Source organism: Hydra vulgaris, chromosome 07 (genome assembly GCF_038396675.1).
Source record: "Hydra vulgaris chromosome 07, alternate assembly HydraT2T_AEP".
Classification (NCBI taxonomy): domain Eukaryota; kingdom Metazoa; phylum Cnidaria; class Hydrozoa; order Anthoathecata; family Hydridae; genus Hydra; species Hydra vulgaris.
In genome coordinates, this window is record NC_088926.1 from 11,757,501 (window position 1) to 11,782,833 (window position 25,333).

The 25,333-nt window shown below is 27.1% G+C and overlaps 2 protein-coding genes across 2 annotated transcripts in view; one reads left to right on the plus strand and one right to left on the minus strand.

Annotated features, from left to right (window-relative positions):
• Positions 1-20,799, minus strand: part of LOC105844705 (uncharacterized) — a 22,725-nt gene extending 1,926 nt beyond the window's left edge. Inside the window, exons 1-3 of the mRNA XM_065801054.1 lie at positions 20,573-20,799; positions 16,585-16,689; positions 7,748-7,867 (exon numbers count right to left, since the gene is read on the minus strand). Of these exons, the coding sequence (XP_065657126.1) occupies positions 7,748-7,867; positions 16,585-16,689; positions 20,573-20,708 (361 nt within the window). The 5' untranslated portion in view covers positions 20,709-20,799. The remainder of the gene's footprint in view (positions 1-7,747; positions 7,868-16,584; positions 16,690-20,572) is intronic.
• Positions 20,800-21,413: 614 nt separating this feature from the next.
• Positions 21,414-25,258, plus strand: LOC100204390 (ATPase family gene 2 protein homolog A). Its single transcript, XM_065801055.1, has 4 exons — positions 21,414-21,506; positions 21,609-21,656; positions 21,792-24,903; positions 25,208-25,258. Exon 3 carries the CDS (start codon positions 21,811-21,813, stop codon positions 24,262-24,264), a length of 2,454 nt encoding a protein of 817 aa, XP_065657127.1. The 5' UTR covers positions 21,414-21,506; positions 21,609-21,656; positions 21,792-21,810; the 3' UTR covers positions 24,265-24,903; positions 25,208-25,258.
• The last annotated feature ends 75 nt before the right edge of the window (positions 25,259-25,333 follow it).

Below are 25,333 nucleotides of genomic sequence, written 5' to 3' on the forward strand. Positions count from 1 at the left end.
GGATAGGAAGCCAAGTAAGAATGAGTTTTGGTTTATCATAATAGTGATGATAGCATTATTATGATAAACCATCATATATATCATACAAATACCATCATGGTCATGCTCGTTTGAGCATTGACCATGATGGTATTTGTAGAAAAAAGAAAGAAATACAATTTTACTACAATGGGAAAGAGGCTCAAGCTTGGCAGATATATCAGGTCTAACTACATTTACAATATGGTTTTAGACTTTGTCTGAGAGTAAGAGGGTTGTTAATCCTCAATATAGAAATGCCAATAATATTGCAATATTATTTACCAGAAAATGAGTTTTGTTGTCTAACAAAAATGGTGAATTTTAAGTCCAGAATTTAAATCCACAAGCCACTGCAAGCCTCAGGCTGTGACAGAAGAGAGATCAGATTAAAAACGGGCTGCTTGTTCTTAGCAATCAAAAAGTAAAGGTTTTTTGCCAAAACAAAAGTATTAAGTTGAGTTGTCAGCAAATAGAGGCCCTTTAGATGTAAAATTTTCATGAAAATTGTTACTGTAGATAAGAAACATTACAGGAGCAAAGAACTTTGTGGTACCCTTAAAGTTACTTGAAATAAAAAGAAGTGTAGGCCTTCAAGAGTAAATTTAATACTGCAGTTAGAAACAAATAATTTAATAATCTCAAAAACTTTATATAAAGAAACTAATAATAGAGTGAAGACTAATCGTAGGATAGTTGGAGAGGTCAAAATGTTTTCTAGAGTTTTGAAAAGTCAGAACCACTTATTTAGCATTTTTTTAAAGTTTAGCAAAAATTGAAGAGAGTTCTAGAGAACACTGGAGCACAAATTGTAGAAATGTAGAATTGAGAATTAACTTTAGCATTGGAAGCCATAGTGATTTTGATGTTTAACAATGGGTTGATCTGTTTAACTGGCAGGAAGAGTATAGCCATTAGATTCAAGAGTCAAATTAGAATAAGACTTCTATGCAAAAAACTCTGCCTTATTTTGGGGAGAAGTAAAAAGATCAGACCCATGAATTAGAGATTAAATGTTAGACTTACTTTAGTTAATAACACTGTTGAAGACTAACCAAAAGCCTCTAGAACCTAACATCTGAGATAAGATAAAAGATTTAGTAAACTAAGAATAACGGAGCTTAACATCAGACAGGATCTTTTTGTATTGGTTTCTTGGAATAATAAAAGGATATTTGTTTATTAGAGAAACGTGCTTGTAAAAAACATGAAAAAAATGATTATTGTTTAATAAAGCAACTGCTCAAGATGATGAAAAGAAGATGTGGAGTAGAATGATGACTTAAAATTGAAGAGAAAGAATAAAAGCTTCCAAGCTTTTGTTCCAGTAGGAATAAAAGCTTTTAAGACATGCTTTATGCATACATATTATGGATATAAACATATATGATTGCTATTTATTTTGATGCTAGCATACAATATCCTTTCATATTTATACAAACTTTAGTATTTATATGGTGTAGTATTTACCGAAAGAGAAGATGATCAGATGGATGTGTGGTGTGATCCTAACACGACAAGAAAAGGAGGCATAATCTTAGACAGATTAGAAAAAAACGTTGTATCAAACATTGTTTGTCAGAGAAGATGAAAGTGATTTAGGTATCAGAATGTAGAGAGGCAGCAGCTACAGGAGAAAATGTTAGTGGTAGAAGTAAGAAAACTTAAAGAGAGTGCCTTATATACCGTATGAATCAGGTTTAGTTAAGGAAAGAAAATGCTCTTGATATACCTGTTTATATTAGAGAAACAGCATAAATGAGGAAGGCTAAAGCCTAATGATGATGACAATGATGACGATGATCATGGTCATAATGGTAATGATTATGATGATCATGTTGATCATAATGATGTTTATATATGCATATATAAACAAAATATAACATGAATTTTGAATTAAAAAAATATACTTTAGGATGTATAATTTTTTGTTCAGCCCCAGTCACAAACCCAGCCCTGGCTTACTACCTTTTTGTCACAAATGATCACATATACCTGAACCTCCTTTATTTCCTAAACTGTGATAGCAGTTTTTACTTTTAAAATATTTTAAAAGATTTAAATGTAAATATTTTGCAACATTTTAAAAATTCAATCTAATGAAAATAAGGCAATACGCATTAACGTAAGAATTGTGAGTAAAAACTTCGACAAACCAAAGATTTTATTTTTTATATTACTCAAAAAGTATCAATAAAGTTGTAATACAAAAATAATTTTTTAATGTCGCTCTTGATCTTGCGGAAAAACTATTTTTGATTTGATAACTTTGATAAATATTATGAAAAATCACTAAGGAAGAGTGCCACCAGTTTTTGTTAAAATTTCCTGTGTTACTTTTGCAATTCTTTTGTTATGTAACTCTAACTCTTAATAATAGATATAAAAAATCCACGATAATAATCACTCAATAATGTAACTGATGTAACGTAAGTTAAATATATAGTATCAAAAAAAAAAAACAAGTTTGTTTTCCTTAGCAGTCACCTCTGATAAATATTTATATACTAGAAAATTCATGGGAGCCCGTGGCACCCATTTTTAACAAATTTTTACACTTGCAAATAATAATTATTTTGAGTAAAGTGAAGCCAGTGAAAGCAAATAAATCTTATATACATTATGCATATCTAATGAGTGTTTATAAATGAAAAAGAATTAAAATTAAAAATTTAAATGACTTAAAACAAATTTTAAAAAATAAAAAAATTTCATTCAAGAATTTCTTTATAAACTATATTATTCTTAAGTCTCTAATAAAAAGGAAGAAGGGAGGGGGGAGGGGGTCATTTATTAATTTTTGGAAAATTTAACCACCCACCCCAAGCTTATTAGGACCCCTCCCCCCCCCCCCTGTTTAATAACTTATTTGTTGTCAGGGTAAAAGATTACTACATCTGTCCAACAACATCTGAGGAGTAGTCCAAGATCATCGGTACACTTTTGTCCAAGGTCATCTGTATTTTTCTTTTATTCTACTAACATCTCTCCAATATCATCTGAAAATTCAACTATCCCGAACAACATCTTTAGAAAGATCTAACTACATCTGGTAATTTTTCTCCAAGTTCAATAACATCTGGAAGAATTTTCTTCAGATGTAGTTACATCTGAAAAAATTTCTATATGTAATAACATCTGGGTAAAATAATGCATTATTAGTTAATTCATCTTAAAAATAACTCTATCTTAAAATCTACAGGTGCAGTTGCACAGATGTTATTACACTTTAATAACTTAAAAGACATAACTAAATTTGTAGAACCCACAGATGTAGTTGCACAGATGTTATTACACTTTGATAATTTAAAAGATGTAACTACATCTGTAATATTTATTTAACTTTTTCACAGATGTTATTAGACACCAATCAAATTTCAGATGTTGTTGGACAGAAGTTATTATACCTCATTATATTTACAGATGTTGTTGGACAGGACAAAAACTGATGTTGTTACCCTGATCCGTTGTCAGTAAAATCTTTATATCTCAAAACTAAAAAAAAAAATCAGTGAAAATCAGTCTTAAAAATTAGAAAATAATTCTTTCAATCATAAATAAAAACAAAAACTTTCAGTGTAAACAGGCTTTAAAAATTGCCAACCTGGTAAATCTTGATTCAACATTTTAAATCCTATTGAAATTATGCTAAAACAGCTGTTCAAAAATGCACATTTGACTGCAAGCCACGCTCAAATTAAATAGTTTTAAGTGTATTTTGTAAAAAATATTAGTTCGGATTAATAAACTCAACTTTTTTATAAAAAATATTTATATTGTGTTATAAAAAAATTCCCACTCCCCCTTTTATTAAAATCTCGAAAAGCATTTAAAAAACGCGATACAATTTCTTATATTTTATTTAAAACGATATCAAACATTTTCTTTAAATACGCAAGTTTTTTTTAAGGAATTTTATTTAAAAAGAAATCTATTTAAACAAAAGAATTTTAGTCTTCTAAAATTCTCTTATTCAAATAATTTTGCGATTGAAAATTGAAATCGGAAAAATATAAAAGAACTTTAACGCTCAATAATTATAAATTTAATTCCCAGTAATACCCAGTCCCTAATACACAGCATAGCGAGAATCGTTGCTGAAGGTTAAACATATATCTAGCTTTTTTTATTTTAAATATCTTCGCTTCCAACAAGACTGCAAGCAACAACTAATTAGAGTTGGAAGTTACTGGAAGAGAAAAGATAAAGATTGTCAAGCAAGATAACGATTGACAGACGACTTAAAGGATTGCAAATTATATGAATCAGGAAAGCAAGATGAAGGAAGTGAATTCCAAAGAACTGATGTTCGAGTAAAAAAACTAGACTAATAAGAGTTTACAATAACAATAACTAGAGCAACAATATTAGAATAACAATATCAATATCAAAAAACTAGATGAATAGGAGCTACAGTAGCAATATCAGATTTAGAACATAGTGCAAGCGAGAAAGAAAGTTTTATTTAAATCGTAAACATTCTCAATAGTCAATTATATTTTGTTTCTAGAAAATAGTAAAAGTAGAAACATTCTATTGCAAACATTAAACCAGTGATTCCAAAAGTCAAAATAAAAACTAAATTATAAAAAATTTAAATTAAAAGTAATAAATTATTTTACTTCAAGAAAGTTCAAAGAAATTTTTCTTTAAAAAAATAATATACTTAATTTATTAAACTTAAGGAAATATAATAAGATTTATTAATATTTTGTTTCACTTTTTATTGCAAAACAATTTGAGTGAAAAAATTGAATGAAAACATCAACTTAAAAACCATTTGAATGAAAAACTTAATTATACTTAAATTTTTAATAGTACATTAGATAGAAACAATAAATTATAAAAAACTAACTTGGTATCTAATGTTTTTTTGCTTTGATCTTACTCATTTGGTCTATAGATTATAGACTCGTATGGTCTTTAGGCATGTTCTTGCACAAATATGAAGTTTAAAGTTTTATGACGATATTGTTTTAGTTTATTAATTAGAATTCTATTTATTATTTATTTACTTCGTTTTAATTTAAATGTGTTTTAAGGTTATTTTATTTAAGGTTATAAACAGCAATGAAACAGCGTGACGAAGTTATTTTACATTAACACAAGCTCTTTATATTGTTAAAACAACTTTGCAGTTTTTTTTAACAATATAAAGATATTGTTAAAACAAACTGCAAATATATGTATATATATACATATATATATATACATATATTTTTGCGATTAGATTATTTTACTTTAATTCGAGCCCTGTAAATATATATATATGTGTGTGTGTGTGCGTGTGCACACACAATATATATATTTATATACAAATATATATATATATATATATATATATATATATATATACATATATACTCACACACACACACACACACACACACATATATACAGGCCTTGAATTAAAACAAAAAAAGTTATATATATACATATATATATCAGGGGCTATTCTAGACCGTTTTTGGGCATCGCCCAAATTAAAATTTGAGGACCTTTTTTTTTAATGATTTTTTACATTTTTTACGGCAAACATTGTTTTTTTCACAAAAAAACCTGCCAATTTTCTGCTAAAATTTGTCAGAAAGAGTGGCAACTGCTGCCCCCTCTTTCTGACATAGGCCCTGTGTGTGTGTATATATATATATATATATATATATATATATATATATATATATATATATATATATATATATATATATATATATATATATATATATATATATATATATATATATATATATAGTTTTTATGTGGTACTTAGAATTTCATGCCTGGTGGCAATCATCAACCATATATTTTTTTAAATCAAAAAAAGAAATCAAGATAAACACAATGACCTCTACTTAAACAAACTAATAAAATAGAAGATGAAAAAAACAAATAAGTCAAACAAATTTTAATGAATTCTGCTATTTTTAACAAACTTGACATTATTGTATCTTCTAATTGTTTCATAAAAAACACGTTTAATGCATTTTGGTTTGAATACTTTAAATCAAATTTAATTTAAAGTTCTTTTATATGAAACACATGTCTTTTGGTATAAGAAACCAATCAAATGGGCTATTACTAGAAAGCTTCTTATTTTAAAAGCTTTATTTTCTATATAGACAAATAAAATAATTTAGTACTATGCAGATAAATAAAATACTACAAAAATACTATAAATAGTAACAATAAAATTATAATATAAGCAAAAATATAATGTAAGTAATAATGAATATAATACAAAAATATATTATAATAAATACAAATAATAATAAAATCAAGTGAAAAATTTCTTAAGAGTTCTTATGTTACGTATTTCATCTGTGATCAAATGGAATTCCATCCCAACCAATGCACAACCGAATGGGATTCAACTTGATTAAGTGTGCAAATTAAATAACCATTTAAACTGCTGTTCTCCGATGTATTATGTAGGTGAAAAATTCTTATAAAATAAGAGTGTTGTTAAAGAAGAAAAAAAAAAGGTTGATAAAAGATTTTAAAAACTGTAAATAGCAGAGTTCCAAAGCATTAATATACTAGTAAATGAGTATTGATTTTATACTTTTGGTGAATTTTCTTTCAATACATCTAATACCACTACAAAAACAATTTGATTCAAGAATTCCAGCTTCTTCTGCTGGTGCTTTTCTTTAATGATAATATTACTTTGACTTTGGTCTGTCTCTGATGCAACACATTCTCATCTTTTTTTTAGCTTTCTCTTTTTTTTAGCAGATTTATTTGCTTTTTTAATCTGCTTTAATGTAACAAGATGAAATAGTAGCAATTTCTTATTCTGTAATTTATGTATAATATAAATAAGGAAATCATTTTCCCCTAACTCAAGTATAACAAGAATGTTAATTTTTTTCTTATTTTTTATCATAATTATATTACATTAAACAAAGTTGGTAATTTTCACAGTGCTTTTACAAGTTGTTTTAAAAATAAAAACAACAACAATCTTCAATTTGATGTATATATAAAAAAAAGAAAAATATAATAAGCATATAGTTTTATTTATAAAGCAAACAAAAAACCAAAAGAAAAAACGAAAAAATAAAGAGTTAAAAAAGGAGTAATGAAGAATGTCATAGTCAACAAAAGATCATACAGGCGCTATAATGTTTTAAAACTGCCTTAACTACACCCAGTTGCGATACATACATTGAAATACACAACTCAATCTTTTCAAGCAAGCCAAATACCAAAATACCAAAAAAACAAGAAAAATATAAACTATTTTGAGTTTTTCAATTTTGTATAAAATATGTGTCAAATTAGTCAAAGAACGTTAAGCCAAAGTTTCAGAGCTAAATAATTCATCTTTTTTAATATATGAGCAATTTGAGAACATAATATGAGAATGCAAGAACATAATATGAGAATATGAGAACACTGTACCTTTTATTCCTTAGCAATGGAGAGACTAAATATTTAACATGGTTGAAGAAAGCAAAAAATAATGATATCAATAATTAAACATAATTGAATTCATAATAACATATATTATCTTTAGAAATATTTGCAAAACAAATTTAATCATTTATAGTTCAAAATTTCCCTAAAAAATTTGCACAAAACAAAACTTTGTTTAAAATATTTACAATTTGAATTTTATGCATTAAATGTAGGTGCCATGAGATATTTTAATTCTGATTTTATTCTGACTCACATTTATCTTGTATATCACATTAAACTGTATATATTAAAGTTTATTTACTAAACTTACTTCTTAGGCCAAAAACAGACCCAGAAGCTAATCCAGCTATACCCCATGCAATCGGATCATCTTTTTTACGAATAGCTTGTGCAATTGGAACTCCAGCTCCTAAAACAAGTCCAGCTGTACCTAAAAAAATAAATACTGATATATTAACAAAACAATTTATCAACCAAAAACCCTAATGACAATTTATGGAAACCAATCTATTATAAAAATTATAATATATGGTTATCATTTGCTGCAGCCAATTGTTAAAATATTTTTTATAATACAGCCATTTGAATAGTTAATAGTTACCTAACCTAAGCAGTATGAGATATAAATTCATGTTTGCGATTAAAATGCTCCTTTTTAATTCATATCATATAAATTGTTTAAGTATGCATTTTTTATAATAAATGTTATTAAAAAGTAAAAAATTATTTCATTTTTATAAACGATTACTTTCTACGACAACGAAAGTCTCTTTAACAAATTTTAATATAAGAATAATTAAAGTTAATACATTTAAAAAGATAAACAAAATTTTGTTGAAAAAAAAAGGACAAATGCTTTATAAAGCCATTACAATTAATTAAGTTAGATCTTTAATGCTTTTATATTATCAAAACACTTTTTAATGAAGTAACAAAACACTTCTTATAAACTTTTATAATAAGTATTAATAAACTGTTTTTTTTTATTTAGTTATATAATTATGTATTTTTTATGACAAATGTTAATCTTTCGAAACAAATTAAAAAAAAACAATAAAACAAAAACAAAGTACAAATGTTAAAACAAATAATGAATTGGTTTTTAGTGCGTAATTATTTATTTGTTTACATTTACATGGAAACTGATATTTTTAAATTAGTAAAAAAAACACTATAATTTAAATCAAGTGTGAGTTTATTTTAAATAATCATTAAAAGTAAATTGTTCTTTGTATATTAATGCTTTAAACATTATTAAAGATAAAAAATTATTTGGGATAAAATTAAAGAAATGATCTAAATAAACTAAGCATTTTAATTTGAGTTTTGTTTTAGTTGGGATATATATATATCAAGCCTTCCTGGGAAGCGCACGCCTTGTTTGTCCACGTTTAAAGTAGTTTTTTTAGACTAACTGACCACGGCAATTCTCATCTTTTAACTTATAAAGCATTTCAATAGTTCGCGGCAAAAAGCTTAACTTATCTACTTAGAAAAAAATAATCCTTAAAAAAGGAAACAAAATTGTAACAAAATATCAAGTTTAATTAAACTAGAAAATTTAATAATCAAAAGTAGTAAATTAAAAAAAAAAATTTATAAAAAATTTTTATACAACTCTTGTATTCTTTTTTTTAGAGTTGTTGAAAAAACACCTTTTATAACGATTTAACAACAATCGAAAGTTTTGATATGCAATTTATTCACGATTTTTATCAGTTCAATTAAGAAACTAATTTGCTAGAACGCTTGAACTATAAGAAATTTAGTCAATTATTTCTTACGTTCATTTGTTTTAACGTCTTTTCGCTTTTAAAAGAGTTTTTACTATATTTGACATTTTTTCTCAATACTTATATAATAGGAAAATAAGAAAATAAATTGTTATTTATTTGTAAAAAAAATTATTTGATTAATAAATTTTGTTAATGACAGAATAAGTTAAATAAAAGAATAACACAGTTTCTTTAATAAATGTATTAACGGCATTTGATGCATGTCTGAAACTGTTTCTTTTATATTGCCCAATTTTCAATGTTAATACGAGTTCCTAGAGATAATGAACATTTAAAAACTAAAAAAAGTCTTAAATAGGCTCCTAAAAATTTTGTTAAGAAAGTTCAGTAAATTAACAGTGCACTAGCCCACAAAATTTTACATCATCGTTTCATTTTTTTACATCAAAATTTGTTAAAAAAAAACAACTTACAAATAAATAGCAATTAGTTTTCTCACTTTCCTGTGCATTGAAAAAAACATTAGAGTTTGGCAAAAACATTTGAAAAACAAAGTTAAAAATTGTCCGTGTTTCTAGCGCAATTTATAAACTATTTCCTTTATATACTGACTGAAAAAAGTCGCAAAAAAATTGTATATCAAAAAATTTTATTTTTGTTATATTCTTATTTACTTTTTTCCTCAACTTGTATGAACTTTGGTAGCGGAAAATAACAAACGCTATAAAAACAGCAAATACTTATATTATGTTATATTTTTGACAACAATTTTCTTTTTTTAGAATTAGTTTTTTTTTAGCTTATTTTATTTTCTATTTCATATTGCCTTCGGTTCTTTTCTTCGAGTATTGCTAATTTATTCTCTAGTTTCTTATAGCTTTATTTTGTCGCGAATTTTTAAAACGCCTACTATATAAAAACGTGGTCAAGTTGTATAAAAAAATTACTTTAAGTGTAGACGTACAAGACGTGTAACCGCACACACTTCCTGGGAAGGCTTTATATATATATACACATATATATATATATATATATATGTGTGTGTGTGTATATATATACATATATATATGTGTGTGTATATATATATATATATATATATATATATATATATATATATATATATATATATATATATATATATATATATATATATATGTATATATATATGTATATATATATTGTGTTTTTGCTTTAGTTAAGTATTTTTTTTTATTTTCTCTTTCATTAAGATTTTTTTCTTTTATAAGTTTTTAGATAAGTTTAAGTAAATTTTTTTAGTGTGTTTTTAAATTTTGAAAACATGTCAAAGGTTGTGGTCAAATTGTCAAAACAAAGTATTTTTCGCGTGGTCATATAATTACGTGCGATCGCATCTCTTCCTGTGAAACACTGAGTAAACAGGTAGATAAATATAATCTTAAGACTGTAAAGAGAATGTTAAAAACCACATTCTTTTCAAAAGCTCCAGTTTCAAATTTGTATTTAATCTTCAATGTAATGGTGGGAATCAGTTTTTAGTATTGGTTTAGTGAAGATATAATGAACTTATAAAAAAGTAAAAAATTTTACTTTAATGTAGCATGATTTTTGATTTATTTGAAAAATTATAGAAAAACTAATAAAAATTTTGCACAAAAAAGATCCAATGGTTTTAAACACATTTTAAAAATGCCAAAAACTCTTTTTTTAATAAAAGTTGAAACTATTAAGTTAGAACCATGGCTTACTATAGTAAAACTTTACTAACAGGCAACTGAAGTAAACTATTTATTATTTTAACTAAATTGTAAATTTTAACAGCTTATGAGTTGGTTACAAGGTAAAAAATAAAAGAATAGAGGTTATTTATTATTTTAACAATAGTTCAATGTTGCATAACAAATCTTCAAATTAAAGTTAAAACATTACAACTCCTAAAAAACATTGAAGAACAAAAATGTTGAATTAATTTATTGTTTACTTATTGAACAAAAATGCTGGATTAATACAAAAAGAAGCAGAAGCAGTCGGGCTATTTATACAAGCAAGTTCACAATCTAACATTGCAACAATATTAATGCTCTTAGATGTGTTTGAAGCGATTCGTCCACTTGTGCTAGCACTACAAAGTTCGCAAGTAGGAATTAGTCTCAGCGACATTCCAACTTATGTCAATCAAGCAAATCATAGTTTAAATGATTTAGTTTCGGGTACTCGACGAAAGTATTTCACGGAAAAAAATTTTGTTGAAATGAAATCAGCGACTGATGAAATAATTTTTTCGTTACCAGCCCAAGCTGATTAAAAAAAAATAAGAACTTTGAGTGACCTAAGTGAGTTTGAGTTAAACATTTTTAGATCTTTTGTAAATAGTTTTAAAAGTGAACTAAAAAACACTTTCGCGCAAATGGAATTTTGGCAATCGCTTTCGATTTTTGACCCAAGACGATTGCCTAAAACACTCAGCCAACTTTCTAGTTATGGTGAAGAAAGCTTAGAGCAACTTATAGCTCACTATGGCAAACCAAAAAGCAGTAACAAATTTGGAGCATTACACGTTCAAGTAACAGATATCTCAGAAACTGAGACAAAAACCGAATTTGAAAGTTTCAAAATTATGTTATTTAATAAACGCCGAGAATGGGAAAACAGTTTCGATATACGTATATCGAAAGAAAAAGATCAAAAGATAGTAAAAAATTTAATTAAGTCAAGAAACAATTTAAGGCCTCAAGAGTTATGAAAAGTGATTAATAATGACCCTGTTTTGATAAGTGTTTATGCTAATTGTATGTTTTTGACTAAGTTACTCCTTATATTTCCTTTGAGTGTAGTTTGCCTTGAAAGATTTTTTTCAAAATTAAAAATAGTTAAAAACCGTCTTCGAAATCAGCTAAGCCAAAGCACATTAGAAAGCTTGATGATGATTGCAATAGAAGGTCCGAAGGAGTGTTTTGACGACAATTTGTTAGAGTACTTTGTTGACGAGTTAAAACGTAAAAATCCAAATATGAGAATTATGTTGTAAATTGATAGTTTACAACGTAAATCTCATATTTTGATTTTTTTATTTGAGACTACAGACTAATGGTGAATATTTATTGTTTGTAATTTTTTTCACGAAATAGTCACGGTGATTTATTTGTATTCCAACTGTGTTTTTACAATTTTTGTTTGTTGCAATTTAAACTAATCTAAAAGTTCTGTTGTACAAATTTAAATTTTATACTTATAATAAAAAAAAGTAAAAGAATAAGAAAGAATTCTGTATTTACAGCCATACAAGGTTATTGTAATTAATCTAAGAAACCTTTAAAATGATGGAGCTTTTTTTTTTTTTTTTTTACTCGCCAGCCGAGCCGACATCAGCCTAAATTCCCAATCTGATGGAAACGCAGTATAAATTTTATTCCTGGGTAACACTCTGATTATATAGAAAAGATCACAACCTTCAAGATTCTTTTAAGATTTTTTGTTACTACTTTTAATTAAAAGTGAAGTTTAAATGGATGATATTAGGCTAGAAGCAGATATTAGTTTAGAAAATGGAAATGTTAATAGGCAAGTTAATTGTCACAGAAATATAAGAGATTTAGGCAAGATGAAATTAATAATCAACAAAATGCTAGATATGCTGCTCAGCAAGCAGGAAATAATTTGAATCCAAACGAGGAGAGCATGGTTAGGCACGTTAAAGATAATCGTCGCACAAATGAAAAAGACTTGGGTAAGATTAAATTAATTGTCAACTAAATACTAGATATGCTGCTAGATACAAAAGAATGTATTGTATAGCAAGAAGTAATACTATTCCAGATTATAATTATTTAGGAGAAATGAACTATATTTGTCAGCATTATGGTGTCAAGAAATTTCGTGATGAAACACATTTTTTATGTTGCCATAATGGTAAGGTAGTTTTGTTGCAACCCTCACCATTTCCATAAGATTTACAAGATTCATATAAAGGAAATTATGCAGATAGATATGCCTATCTGAATTTTTTAAAATATATTCGCAATTATAGTACCTGTCTTTCTTTTGCTTCATTTAAAGCTAATGTAGTTCAACCCATGAATCATGGCCTGCCATGTTTTAGAATATGTGGTCATCGTATAGGTAATCTTAGGCCATATCAAGATGTTCTGCCGACATATTGTTAACTATATATCTATGATCCACTGCAGGAGTAAATTTTAGAATGCAACAACGTGGTAATGATCTTTGCTAAAATGATTTAATGTTTTGATTGCAAACTATTATTAGTGAAGAGAACCCATTTGCTCTTGCATTTAAAAACATGTCTGAAGTGGAAGATGAAGAAATTCATCAAGCAGCTATAAAAGGTCGCTCAATGTCAGTTGTAAAAATGTCTTTACTTGAAGGGCAAGATAGGCATCGCTATAATCTCCCTTCACATAATGAAGTTGCAGTTGTATTTGTTGGTGAAGATGGTGCTCCACCTGCTTACAGGAAAGTTGTTATTTATCCAAGAGGTCACCCTCTTAAAACTATATCAAGTATGTCTGCCAACTTAGATCCTATGGTTTATCCTCTTTTTTTTCCAAGGAGTGATGCTGGTTGGCATAATCAATTGGTTCACAACCCTGAACATGCTACATCGGTTAGAAATCATGTTACATTATCTCAGTATTACAATTATAAACTTTCAGTTAAACAATTTTTTTCTTCACTCTTTCTGTGGCAAAAATCTGTTTCAGCAATATGCAGTTGATGCATAGGTTAAAATTGAAGGCCAGCGCCTTGCTTTCATCAGAAATAACCAAAACAAACTGAGAAGCAAGCAGTACAATGCCTTACACAAACATGTAAACAACCTTGGAACAACCTTGCTCATGATATTAGACCAGGGCGTGTTGTAGTTTAATATGTAAACTTGCATGATTCACAGTCCATGTGGCATACTGAATCCAAATTCTCCCTGCATGAAAGATGGGGTGTGCAGCAAAAATTATCCTGAAGAATTTAATGCTAACACAGTAGCAGTTCATAATGGTTATCCACGCTATAGACATCGTAATAATGGTTTGGTTATCAACATTAAAGGTAACAATGTAGATAACCGCTGGATGGTACCTTTATCATTAATCAAAGTGGTAAAATGTTGGCTGATTACAACCCGCATGTTATTCATGAGTTTATAGGTTTTTATCTCGAAAATTTTGATGAAAATGTTCATCTATTGATGAAGCCAATCAAATGAGACTGTTGCTTAATGTCAATCATTTAAATGTATGTAATGCTATCCTTGCGGCACTAAATGAGTAACCAAGTGTTGTATATGTTGTATATTTGATTTGTTTTGGTCTTTTTTAATTAAAATTTTAATTGTTTTTTCACAAATTAAACTTAAATATAGTTAAATTGATTCATAATCCATTTATCATAATATAATGATGCTACATTCTATTGTTAAAAATAACTAATCGGTAGTTTAATTTATTGAACTCACTGCTTTTAAAATTTACTATAAGCCAAGACAATATATTTAGCTATATAAATGCAATTTATTTATATCTCAATTTGATTTTTTATCTTTAATGTTTGTAGTTTGGCCTTTTGTCCTTGAAGCATTTTATATTTTGCTTTTTAATTAAAATATTTTAAATCTATTATGATGTCTTTTAAATTAAACTAAAGTTTACTAAAAGCCAACATGAAATAATGTCATTAAACAACACCGACAAGAACTGCTGCATCATGACAGCAACTGAAGTATGACAACAGGTTACCGAAAGCATGTAAATTGTATTTTAGTTTGTTTTTTTTTCTTTTCTTTTATGTCTACTTATCTGTTACAATTCTTATTTTAGGTTTCTCATATGATGCATTAATGCAATATAAAAGATCAAAGTTTATATATTTTTTTAAATTTGTTATACACATGTTTGATTGTAAATTGAATTTTTTTTGTTTGAAACGTATTTGTACTTAATTGCTTAGTTATTTATAATAAACTTAGTTATTTTTAATAAATATATTTAGTCGTGTGCATTTAACATTTTTAAGATAACAATTTTCTTTTTTAAAGAAAAATTAATCAAGGGGATACTAAAAAATTAATAACTCCTGTATAATACAAATTAACTTCATATTAATCTTAATAATTAATTAAAGTTCAAAAAATATTACAAGAATTTAGTTGATATTTTCGTCAATTTAAAGCATGATGAAGTGTTATAATTGTGTTGAACTTAGAAATGTTGAGGAAAATGGTTCTGCCTTACAACTTATGTCAGTTGCAAATTACTCAAATAATGTTAAATAATAATTGGTAAATAATTTTAGCTGCTCATACTTTTAATGTTAATTTTACAGAAAGATTTTTTTTTCAATTGGAAGGCGTTTTTCTAAAAGAGTATTAGTTAAGGTTTAAATTGATTAGAAACTTTAAATTGTGGAAGACAGCCACTAAATTATAAATAAACAGAATATAACAGGCCGACCATAACCCATATTATGGGTTGCTTTCTGCTAGTAATAATTAATATACATTTAAGTTGAAATCAAAAGCTATTTTAGTTTGTTTAAAAAAAAAAGAACTGTTAAACTTTTCTTTTGATTTTTTATATATTACTCATAAAAGATATAAATAGTAAAAAGTATATCATACAAATATAATATTTCCGCAAAAATCACTTAACTGAACATGTTTGCTGCTACAAAGTAGTAATATTTTAAACTTGTCTTCGGTTTTTTACGCTAGTCATGCATTGGCAATTATATTTAAGTTATGGTTTTTATATTTTTTTAGGCCTATTATATTTTAAGTTATGGTTTTTCTCATCAAACTTTTTTTTATAAAAAAAAGTTTGATGAGAAATATATTAATACTTATAATAGATTCTCCTTTGAATTAACTATTATATTAATGATTTACTTGTTATGATAATTTTGGAGTCAGGAGCTGATCCATAGTTAAAGCAATTGGAGCACTTGCTTAAAAAACATAAAAACTATTTTTTTCCCCCTTACTATATTGTCTGGATACACCAAAAAAAACAACCATAAAATCCCCCCCCCCCTTCCTGTCTACTAGTCTGAATCCACCTCTGCAAGGAATCCCGATCAGTTTCTGCAACTAAGCTTTAATTAACTCACTCTCCCATTAAAATGTTTCACAGCCTTTGTCTTTCTTTTGCTATTATTGTTGGTGTTATAAACTCTTATATATAAAATAAAACAACTATGTTTGCCTAAGGTTAGCTTACAATAAAAACATTTCATTCATTCATTCCATTCATTACAATAAAAAACATCCATATTTCAAAAATTGTGCGTCAAATTTGAGTGACAATAATCATAACAAAACTTAAATAAATAAACCACATATTATTTATGTGTTATTTACATGGAATGATTGAACAATTGTTTAAAAACTGAATAATAATATAAAATATAATAATCAAACCAGTTACTAGGCCAGCAGCTCCAATTTGACGTAGACTGTAAAAAAATCCATTAACATTTCCTGCTGGCGGAAATATTGCACCATATATTGCACCATAAATTCCACCTGTAATCAAAATTATTTACATATATTATATCAATGACATATTCTAATTAAATTTATTAAATTTCAAAAAATTTGATATTTTAATAATATTTAGTTGCAAATAGGGCTGCTAGTTCGGTCATGTTCAAGTTCGAACATTCAAACTTTTCGCCAAAATTTTAATGTTCTAGTTCGAACTTTTTTCTCCTAATAGTTCGAACTAAACAGTGGCTGGTACTTTTTCACCATTTGACCACTGTTTATTAACGTTTGAAGTTAAAATTATAAAGAGTTGTAAGCTCAAACAAAAATGGCTACTCAGCGTTAGCACATATAGAAGAGCTGAAGTTTAGGAGTATTTTTATTTTTTTTTTGCCAAAAGCCGCAACGAGCAAAATGTGCCTCAACACGCACTATTACAAGACACTTAAAAATAAACACAAAATAGAAGTTTTCAAATGTAAAAACATCAATAAAAATTAAATTATTAAAATAATAATTTAGTACATAAAAATGATATATTTGTTAAACCCATTTGTTATAAATCAAGGTAATCAGTTTGAGAACAAAATAAAAAGAAATAATATAGATAATTTTGCAAATAAATCATATTCAAAGATTATTCCAGCTTAACGATTGACAGACGACTTAAAGGATTGCAAACTATATGAATCAGGAAAGCAAGATGAAGGAAGCAAATTCGAAAGAACTGATGTTCGAGGAAAAAAACTAGATGAATAAGAGTTTTTGGAGCACTTAGGAACAGTCACAGAAAAAGAATGAGACTTAATTGAATGACGAGTAACGCGAGAATGAAGTTTAGTAGATGGCAGAAGAGCAGTGCTCATTATAGTATTTGTAGAAAAAAGAAAGATAAGCAACACTACAACGATGTAATAATGGTTAGAGGCTGGCTGCAAGAGCAGGTCCAACTATGTCTAAAAGAGAAAGGGCATCATTAGAAGATCTGCCCCAGATATGACAACAGTATTCCATACAAGGCCGGATTTGAGATTTATAGATAGAGAATAGAATCCAAAGTAAGAAAGTGTCGACATCGATAAAGAAGTGCAACCTTAGCAGATGCTAATTTTGCAACAGATTTGATATATCATTTTAAAAAATATATATATACATATAAATAAGTTTAATTTTGCTGTGAGCATATATTTAGCAAGAGTGCTCGATGAATAATATCAGAGCTATATAAATCAGGCCTTGTTAAAAAGCATTACCCAGCTCGCAATTTGCCTACGCGCTCAGCAGTTTTGCGTTACGCAAAAACTTTTATCTTTTAGAAAATTTAAATTATATTTTGATATCATTTATGTGACATTTATTTAGAAGAAATAAAGTCGTAAGTGAAAGCATTTAACCGCAATTGTAAACTAATAGATTTTTTGTTAAAGAAACAGTTTGTTTAATAATTTTTTTGTTGTTAACATTTAGTTAAAGAAAATAAAGTGTTTTAAGTTTTATCTTAGGGAATTAAATATATAAATTCCTTTTAAATATATAAATTATTTTTTGTCATAGTTTAAAAAATGCACGATTTATCTTGATGTAAATATTTTATTAATAAGATATTTTATTTTAAGTTTATTGTCAATTCAATAACGTAAAGTTATAATAACGTTCGTTTAATTTATGAGAACAAACCATGATCACGAATATGTTATCGATAACTGATAAAACTCTTTATAGTTTAAAAACACTATTAAAAAGAGTTCACAAAATAAATAAGAAAAAATTTATTAACAGTTAATAAAATAACCAAAAACCAACTGTAAAATTATAAGAAAATAAACAAATATTATGTTATATTTTATAAAAAATATGTTTTTTCAAAATAACATTTAGTTCATATTTAAAAAAAATTATAAAAATGATTTTTCATATAAGAACTAAGATTTTATTTGTAACTTTTGCTATAGTGAGAAAAAACTGTCTTTATGATTTTTAACTCGTTAATAAAATAACTTTAATTACAATGCGGTACATGAAAATGTGCTAGTGACGCAATATAACTTCTAACAAAACAAAATATATTTGCTGAGTTGAGTTACTTTGAAATGTTTTCATTACGCAACAAAATCTCATAACAAGGCCTGATATATATATATATATATATATATATATATATATATATATATATATATATATATATAAAATAACTATTCGCGTAAATAAAGTAGCATGTGCTCCACTGTAAATTCATGCATTCAAATGTCTTTTACGCTATGTTAAATTAAATTTATCTTCAGATAAAAATATACAAGGTGAACACCAACAAAATGATATTTAAAAATTTTGTCAACAGTTTTAATAGGCAGAAGGGAAGGGGGGAAGTTACCTCAAGAATACTCCTCCACTTCCTCATGTTCCTGCTTTGGTCCCTGCTAGTAGAAAATCACTTATTAAAAACTTTTTTCATTTTACATTGTGTTTCATCAATAAAGACACATCAGTAATAAATTTGTGAAAAGCCACACAGTTATTCCAGAAGAGACAATCGGTATAATAAAACAGTAGAAAAACCTTACTTTATTTTAAAAAAAGGAACTTGGAAAAATAAAAAACTACATAACTGCTTTGATGTAACAATGGGCAGTTATGATGGAGCATAAATTTGTGAATTTGTTGGATTATATATTTTAGATTTATTAAGTAAAATAGTCAATAATAATGATTTTAGGCCATTAGTGTGATAATAGTTTAATAGCAATGTGTAAAAAATCTGATCCACAGCTCAATAAAAATGGAAAAGATATAAAAATGTTTTTAAATATTGGGTCTTGAATCGAAATAATCGAAATTTTGAATATTGTGAATTTTCTTGATGCCACATTTAACCTTTCTGAAAATTCATATATCTTTCAATTAAAAAATGATGAATTATTATATATATTTATATCAGGGGTGGACTGAGACTTGAAATCAGCCCAGGAATTTTACATTTGTCTGGCCCACATCAAAGAAAAAGAAAGTAAAAAAATGGGTTAAAAATTGATAAAACCTGAGAAAATATTCGAATTTTAATTAGATAAATTTTAAGGAAAAAAATTTGATCGACCTGATTTAGGCCGGCCCACCAGCCCAAATTTATACCGACCCATCAGGAATTCTCCTGGTGCTCCTTGGGGCCAGTCTGCCACTGATTAATATTACCTCAAATCACCCACCCCAAATTCTAAGACAAAACCTAATTTCAATTAACAACAGGCTAAACCAAAACTATATATATATATATATATATATATATATATATATATATATATATATATATATATATATTTTTTTTTTTTTTTTTTTTTGAAATATTTTTGTACAAGCACTTCGGTTCAACAATGACAACGACAACAACAATGACAACTAACAAATATATATATATATATATATTTTATATATATATATATATATATATATATATATATATAAAGTATATATATATATATATATATATATATATATATATATATATATATATATATATATATATATTGTATTTGTTATTGTTGTTGTCGTTGTCATTGTTGAACCGAAGTGCTTGTACAAAAATATTTCAAAAACATTTCAACCTAACACCATTTCAAGTTTATTTGAACAAAAATTCTCCAACAGCATGTTATAAGTATGGCTAAATGTTTGCGGTATGGCCACGATAAAAGCCACAAGTTTTGAAACTGAAGTTTAAGCATAAGATGTGAATATGATATATTTCAAGACCATATTTTGGCCAATAATTTTTAACCTGCTTTATTTCAATAATTGTGTTAACTTTTATAACTAAAATAATTTAAATTGATATCAATAATTAGCCTTTCAATGATAATGATTTCAGATGTTTTTGTATTTATTTATGTAATCATCTGATAACACTTTGTTGTAAAAAAAAAACATTTACCAATAAAAAGACCTCTTTCACCAAAAGAAATAGCTTTTTCAATAATATTATCTCCAGGATGATCATCGAATTCTTTTAACCATTGAGCACCCATTTTATCGTAGGGGCCATCGCTTAACCGAGCAATATCTTCCATTTTTTTTAGGTTGTTTTTCGGACTGATTGGAGTAACCTTAATCTAAGTTCTTTTTAAAATATCGAAATAATACAAAATAAAATTAATTTAATATACATTTATAATTAAACAATTACAAAAATAAAATTAAATAGAATAATATATTAGAGTGTACATTAAAATAAAATTTCTTTAATAAAATTAATAATTTAAGCAAACAGATTTTGTTATTATTGACAAAAAATAAAATGTTCTCCTGCTTTGTAAAATAATGACGAGATTTGATAATAAAACTATAGCTTATTTTTAGATTAAAACTTAAATTTAAACAAGTACTTAATACTTTCACTAATTTAAGGTATAGTTTTATCCGCAAAAAAGCTTATTATATTATACTAAATTTGTTATAACATCATCTAATATTTGGTCTAGTTTTTATTTTCATACCAAAATATTTAAAATTCGGTTTGGATAGAATTGCTTTCTTATTTGGCGGACCGTCTAAAACTAAACTCTCAAAATTATTGACTTAAAAGTATTTACAAAATATATACTTTTTTTAATAAATGAATTATTTATAATTATTTTAGATTTAAATTTGTATCTTTATTTTATAATTTATATAAATTTTTGTTTTATATAAATTTAAAATGTTATGCATAGATTTTACAATAAATTTTTTAAGACTGTAAATTTATTAGCTAACGGTTTTGGGTCGTCCATGCTAAACATGAGTTCTTTTTAACATTGTAACTGTCGCTTCAACGGACGTTACCTTAATACATCATGAATAGCAATGATAAGCCAAAGTTAGCTAAAGTAAGTGCCTTTTTACCTTGTAGCAGTATGAACATATTTTTATGCTGTTTTTTTTTATAATTTATGTTTATAATTTACTTGACAATTTATTAATTGCCTTAGGTTACAAAACTACTTGGCCGTACTGGATCTCAAGGACAGTGTACTCAGGTATAATTATAAAATGGTACTTTTACATTTAAAATAAAATAATTTTATGATGTAGCAGAGAAAACAAAGTTGATAAGCTGAGCATTTTGTGTAGCTCAGTTTTAATGCTCATCTTTTCAATATTGTTTTCTCTAGTGCTGAATCGAAACCTGAAATGAGTGGCCGAAAACCTGAAAAGCCTGAGTGGGTATTGTGTAAATACTGCAATCTTTACTTTACAAAATATATTGTTGGAAAACACCAACAAAGTTGTACTGATGACAGTATTGACTCATTGGACACTTCAAGATTATCTGAATTGTTTGTGAGAACTGCCTATATTAAAGATGGAATATTTAGTGGTTTTTCGAAAAATTTGGAAGCACTTGTTGATGAGAAAATAACATATTTTAAATCGGATTTGGTTTTGGTCAACCCTGCCACATTAAAATGTTGCAATTTGCCTATAGCTTGTTCTGTTTTGATTTGTTACCAGGGAAAAGAGACATATGGTACCATTTGGACTTCAAGTGCAGTTGTTATTGATTCTATATTTCTTAGTAAATCTCATATGAGTACATTAGCTATTGCAGAAAATGAGTTAGTTACTATATCAAAAAATGAATCTCATTCAGTATTAGCATCTTCAATTTTATTTAAACCAAGAGATATTATATCTAAAAATAATTTTGTTAATGCGTATGATCTACTGATGAATAAATTAGACGATACAATAGTTACAAAAGGAGATATTGTTTTTTGTCCATTCTATGAGAGTGAATTATCCTTTATTGTAGTTGAGATAATGTGTGATTTTAAAGCTCAGTATGAAAAAGTTATTGATAACATTGCAACTTTATCTCTAGCTGAAAGTAAGGAGTTGTTTACACCTACGAAGTCTTCTCAATCTTCTAAATATGTTTCGTATTGTTTAAATAAAGAAACTATTTTAAAACTTGATATTGAGGATGAGTTCAGTGTTAAGAGCAATATTAGTTCAGGGTCTTTTTATAAATTAAGTGACATGGGTGGTGTAGATATTCAGGTAAAATTATTGGAGGAGTTAGTGCAGCTTCCATTTGAAAACTCCACGCTGTATAAGGAGTGTGGCATTGATTTAACACATGGAATCATTTTCTATGGTCCAAGTGGTACTGGTAAAACACACTTGGCAAATGCTTTTGTAAATAAGCTAAGTGGAGTGAGCTTGACTAAAATTAGTGGTCCTGAAATAATAAGTAAATATTATGGTGAGTCAGAACAGAATTTAAAAAAAATATTTATGAATGCACTCAGTCAGGTCCCATCTATTCTCATAATAGATGAATTTGATATATTGTGTCCTTCTCAAAACTCGTCACAAAATGAATCTGAGAGGCGAATTATATCTACATTATTAACATTGATGGATAATATTCCTGCTAATGACTTATTTGTTGTATTTGCTATTACTAACAACTTAGAAGGTGTTGAACTGTCTTTGAGAAGACCTGGTAGATTTGATCAAGACATTGAAGTAGGTGTTCCAAATGTACAGCAACGTTTTAATATACTTAAAAAGCTTATTGCTAACTTCAAACACAATATGGGTGACAATAGTATTCAGGAACTAGCCTCTTCAACACATGGCTATGTTGGCTCAGATTTAAAAGCATTGTGTAAAGAAGCAGGAATGATATCAATGAAACGTTTACTTCTTGATAGCAAATGTTTGCCTGATACGAATTCAGTTAATTTTTCATTATTACTTAATGACTTTAAAGTAGCTCTTTCTAAAATTGGACCAAGTGCAATGAAAGCTTTAACAGTTGATGTGCCTAAAGTTTATTGGACAGATGTTGGCGGTCAAAGTGAAGTAAAGCAAAAACTAAGAGAATCAATTGAGTGGCCATTAAATCACCCTGAGGTGTTTAAAAGGTTAGGTATTTCTCCTCCTCGTGGATTGCTAATGTATGGACCTCCAGGTTGTTCAAAAACATTAATGGCAAAAGCTTTAGCAACTGAAAGTGGTTTAAACTTTATTTCAATTAAAGGTCCTGAACTCTTTAATAAATACCTTGGGGAATCTGAAAAGGCTGTCAGAGAAGTGTTTCGAAAAGCAAGAAATGCTGCTCCTTCCATAATTTTTTTTGATGAGATTGATGCACTTAGTATACAGCGTTCTTCTGATTCTAATTCTGTTGTTGGGGATAGGGTTTTAGCTCAAATTTTGACAGAGTTAGATGGTGTTGAATCTTTGGATGGCGTTGTAATAGTTGCAGCAACTAACAGGCCTGATGTTATTGATCCTGCCTTATTACGTCCTGGTCGCATAGATAGATTAATATATGTACCTTTACCAGATAGTGAAAGTCGCAGAGAAATATTAAGTATTCAGTTTCGATCCATCCCTGTAGCAAAAGATGTTGACATTAATGTTCTTGTCGAACTTTCTTCTGGATACTCTGGTGCAGAAATATGTTCTATATGTCGTGAAGCTGCAATGTTAGGATTAAGAGAAGATTTTGATTGTGTTGAAGTATCTCAGCGTCACTTTTTGACAATGTTTAATCAAATTAAACCTGCTACATCATCTGAAACAATTAAGTTTTTTGATGCATATGCATGTAAAACAACAGGGTTTTTATGATATTGAATAAGTTTAAAATAAATTTTTAAAAATGTTGTCTTTGTGTATTTAGATTTTAAAAAATTAATATTTAAAAGCAATGATGAGCAAACTACATGATCCTAATATGATTGTTTATTCAATTGTCTGTCTGAGCTTCTTTTTTAATAGTAATAAATTTTCAAAATTTTAGGCATTTTTATTAGCATTTTAAATCATTATTTTATTTACATTTTGTAATTTGATTTTCAATTTTAGACATGATGTAAATATTTGTTTTACAGCATTCATATAAATGTCAATATTTAAGAGTATGGTCGCGCTTAAATATTCAAATTATTTTAGAGAATTAATTAATTTAATAACCGTTTTCAAATAGTGCAGTTTTCAAAACTTCTATTAACTCGAAAAGCAATGATGAAAAAACCTCAATGATTAAGCAGTGATTTTTAATCAATTGTCTGTCTGAGCTTTTTGTAGTTTTGTTTGTTTTAATAAAATATATATATTTGATTGCTATATAAACTTTTGATGTACATAGGTTCGAGTAGAATTTCTAGATGATACCAATCGAAGCATCATACGTAATGTCAGAGGACCAGTTCGTGAAGGAGATGTACTAACTTTATTAGAGAGTGAAAGAGAAGCAAGAAGATTAAGGTTAGCAATTATTAAGTATTTTTACTGTGCACATAAAAGACAGCAGTGAGGAGTATTTTTCCCGAAAATGATCATTTGTGATTACCTTATTGTTCTGAGCTGTTTTGCAATTTTTTTGTCATTTAATGTATTTTTATTATGTTATTTAAAGACAGCAATGACTAAAAATTTTCCCGAAGATGAACGCTTGTGATTATTCCATATTGTTATGAGCTGTTATATTTTAATCATAAAATAGGTTGTTGTGAGTTTAAAGATAGGTTAATTTAATTTGTTCTTATAGTGTTTTTCTTTTCTTTTTCAGATGATCATATGCTGCTTTCTAAAAGTTTGAATTATATAAATTTTCATGAAACGCTTCCAGAATTGTACTCTTGTCTCTTGATCCCCCTTGCATTAATTCAGTTAGTATTTAAAAAAAAAAAAGTAT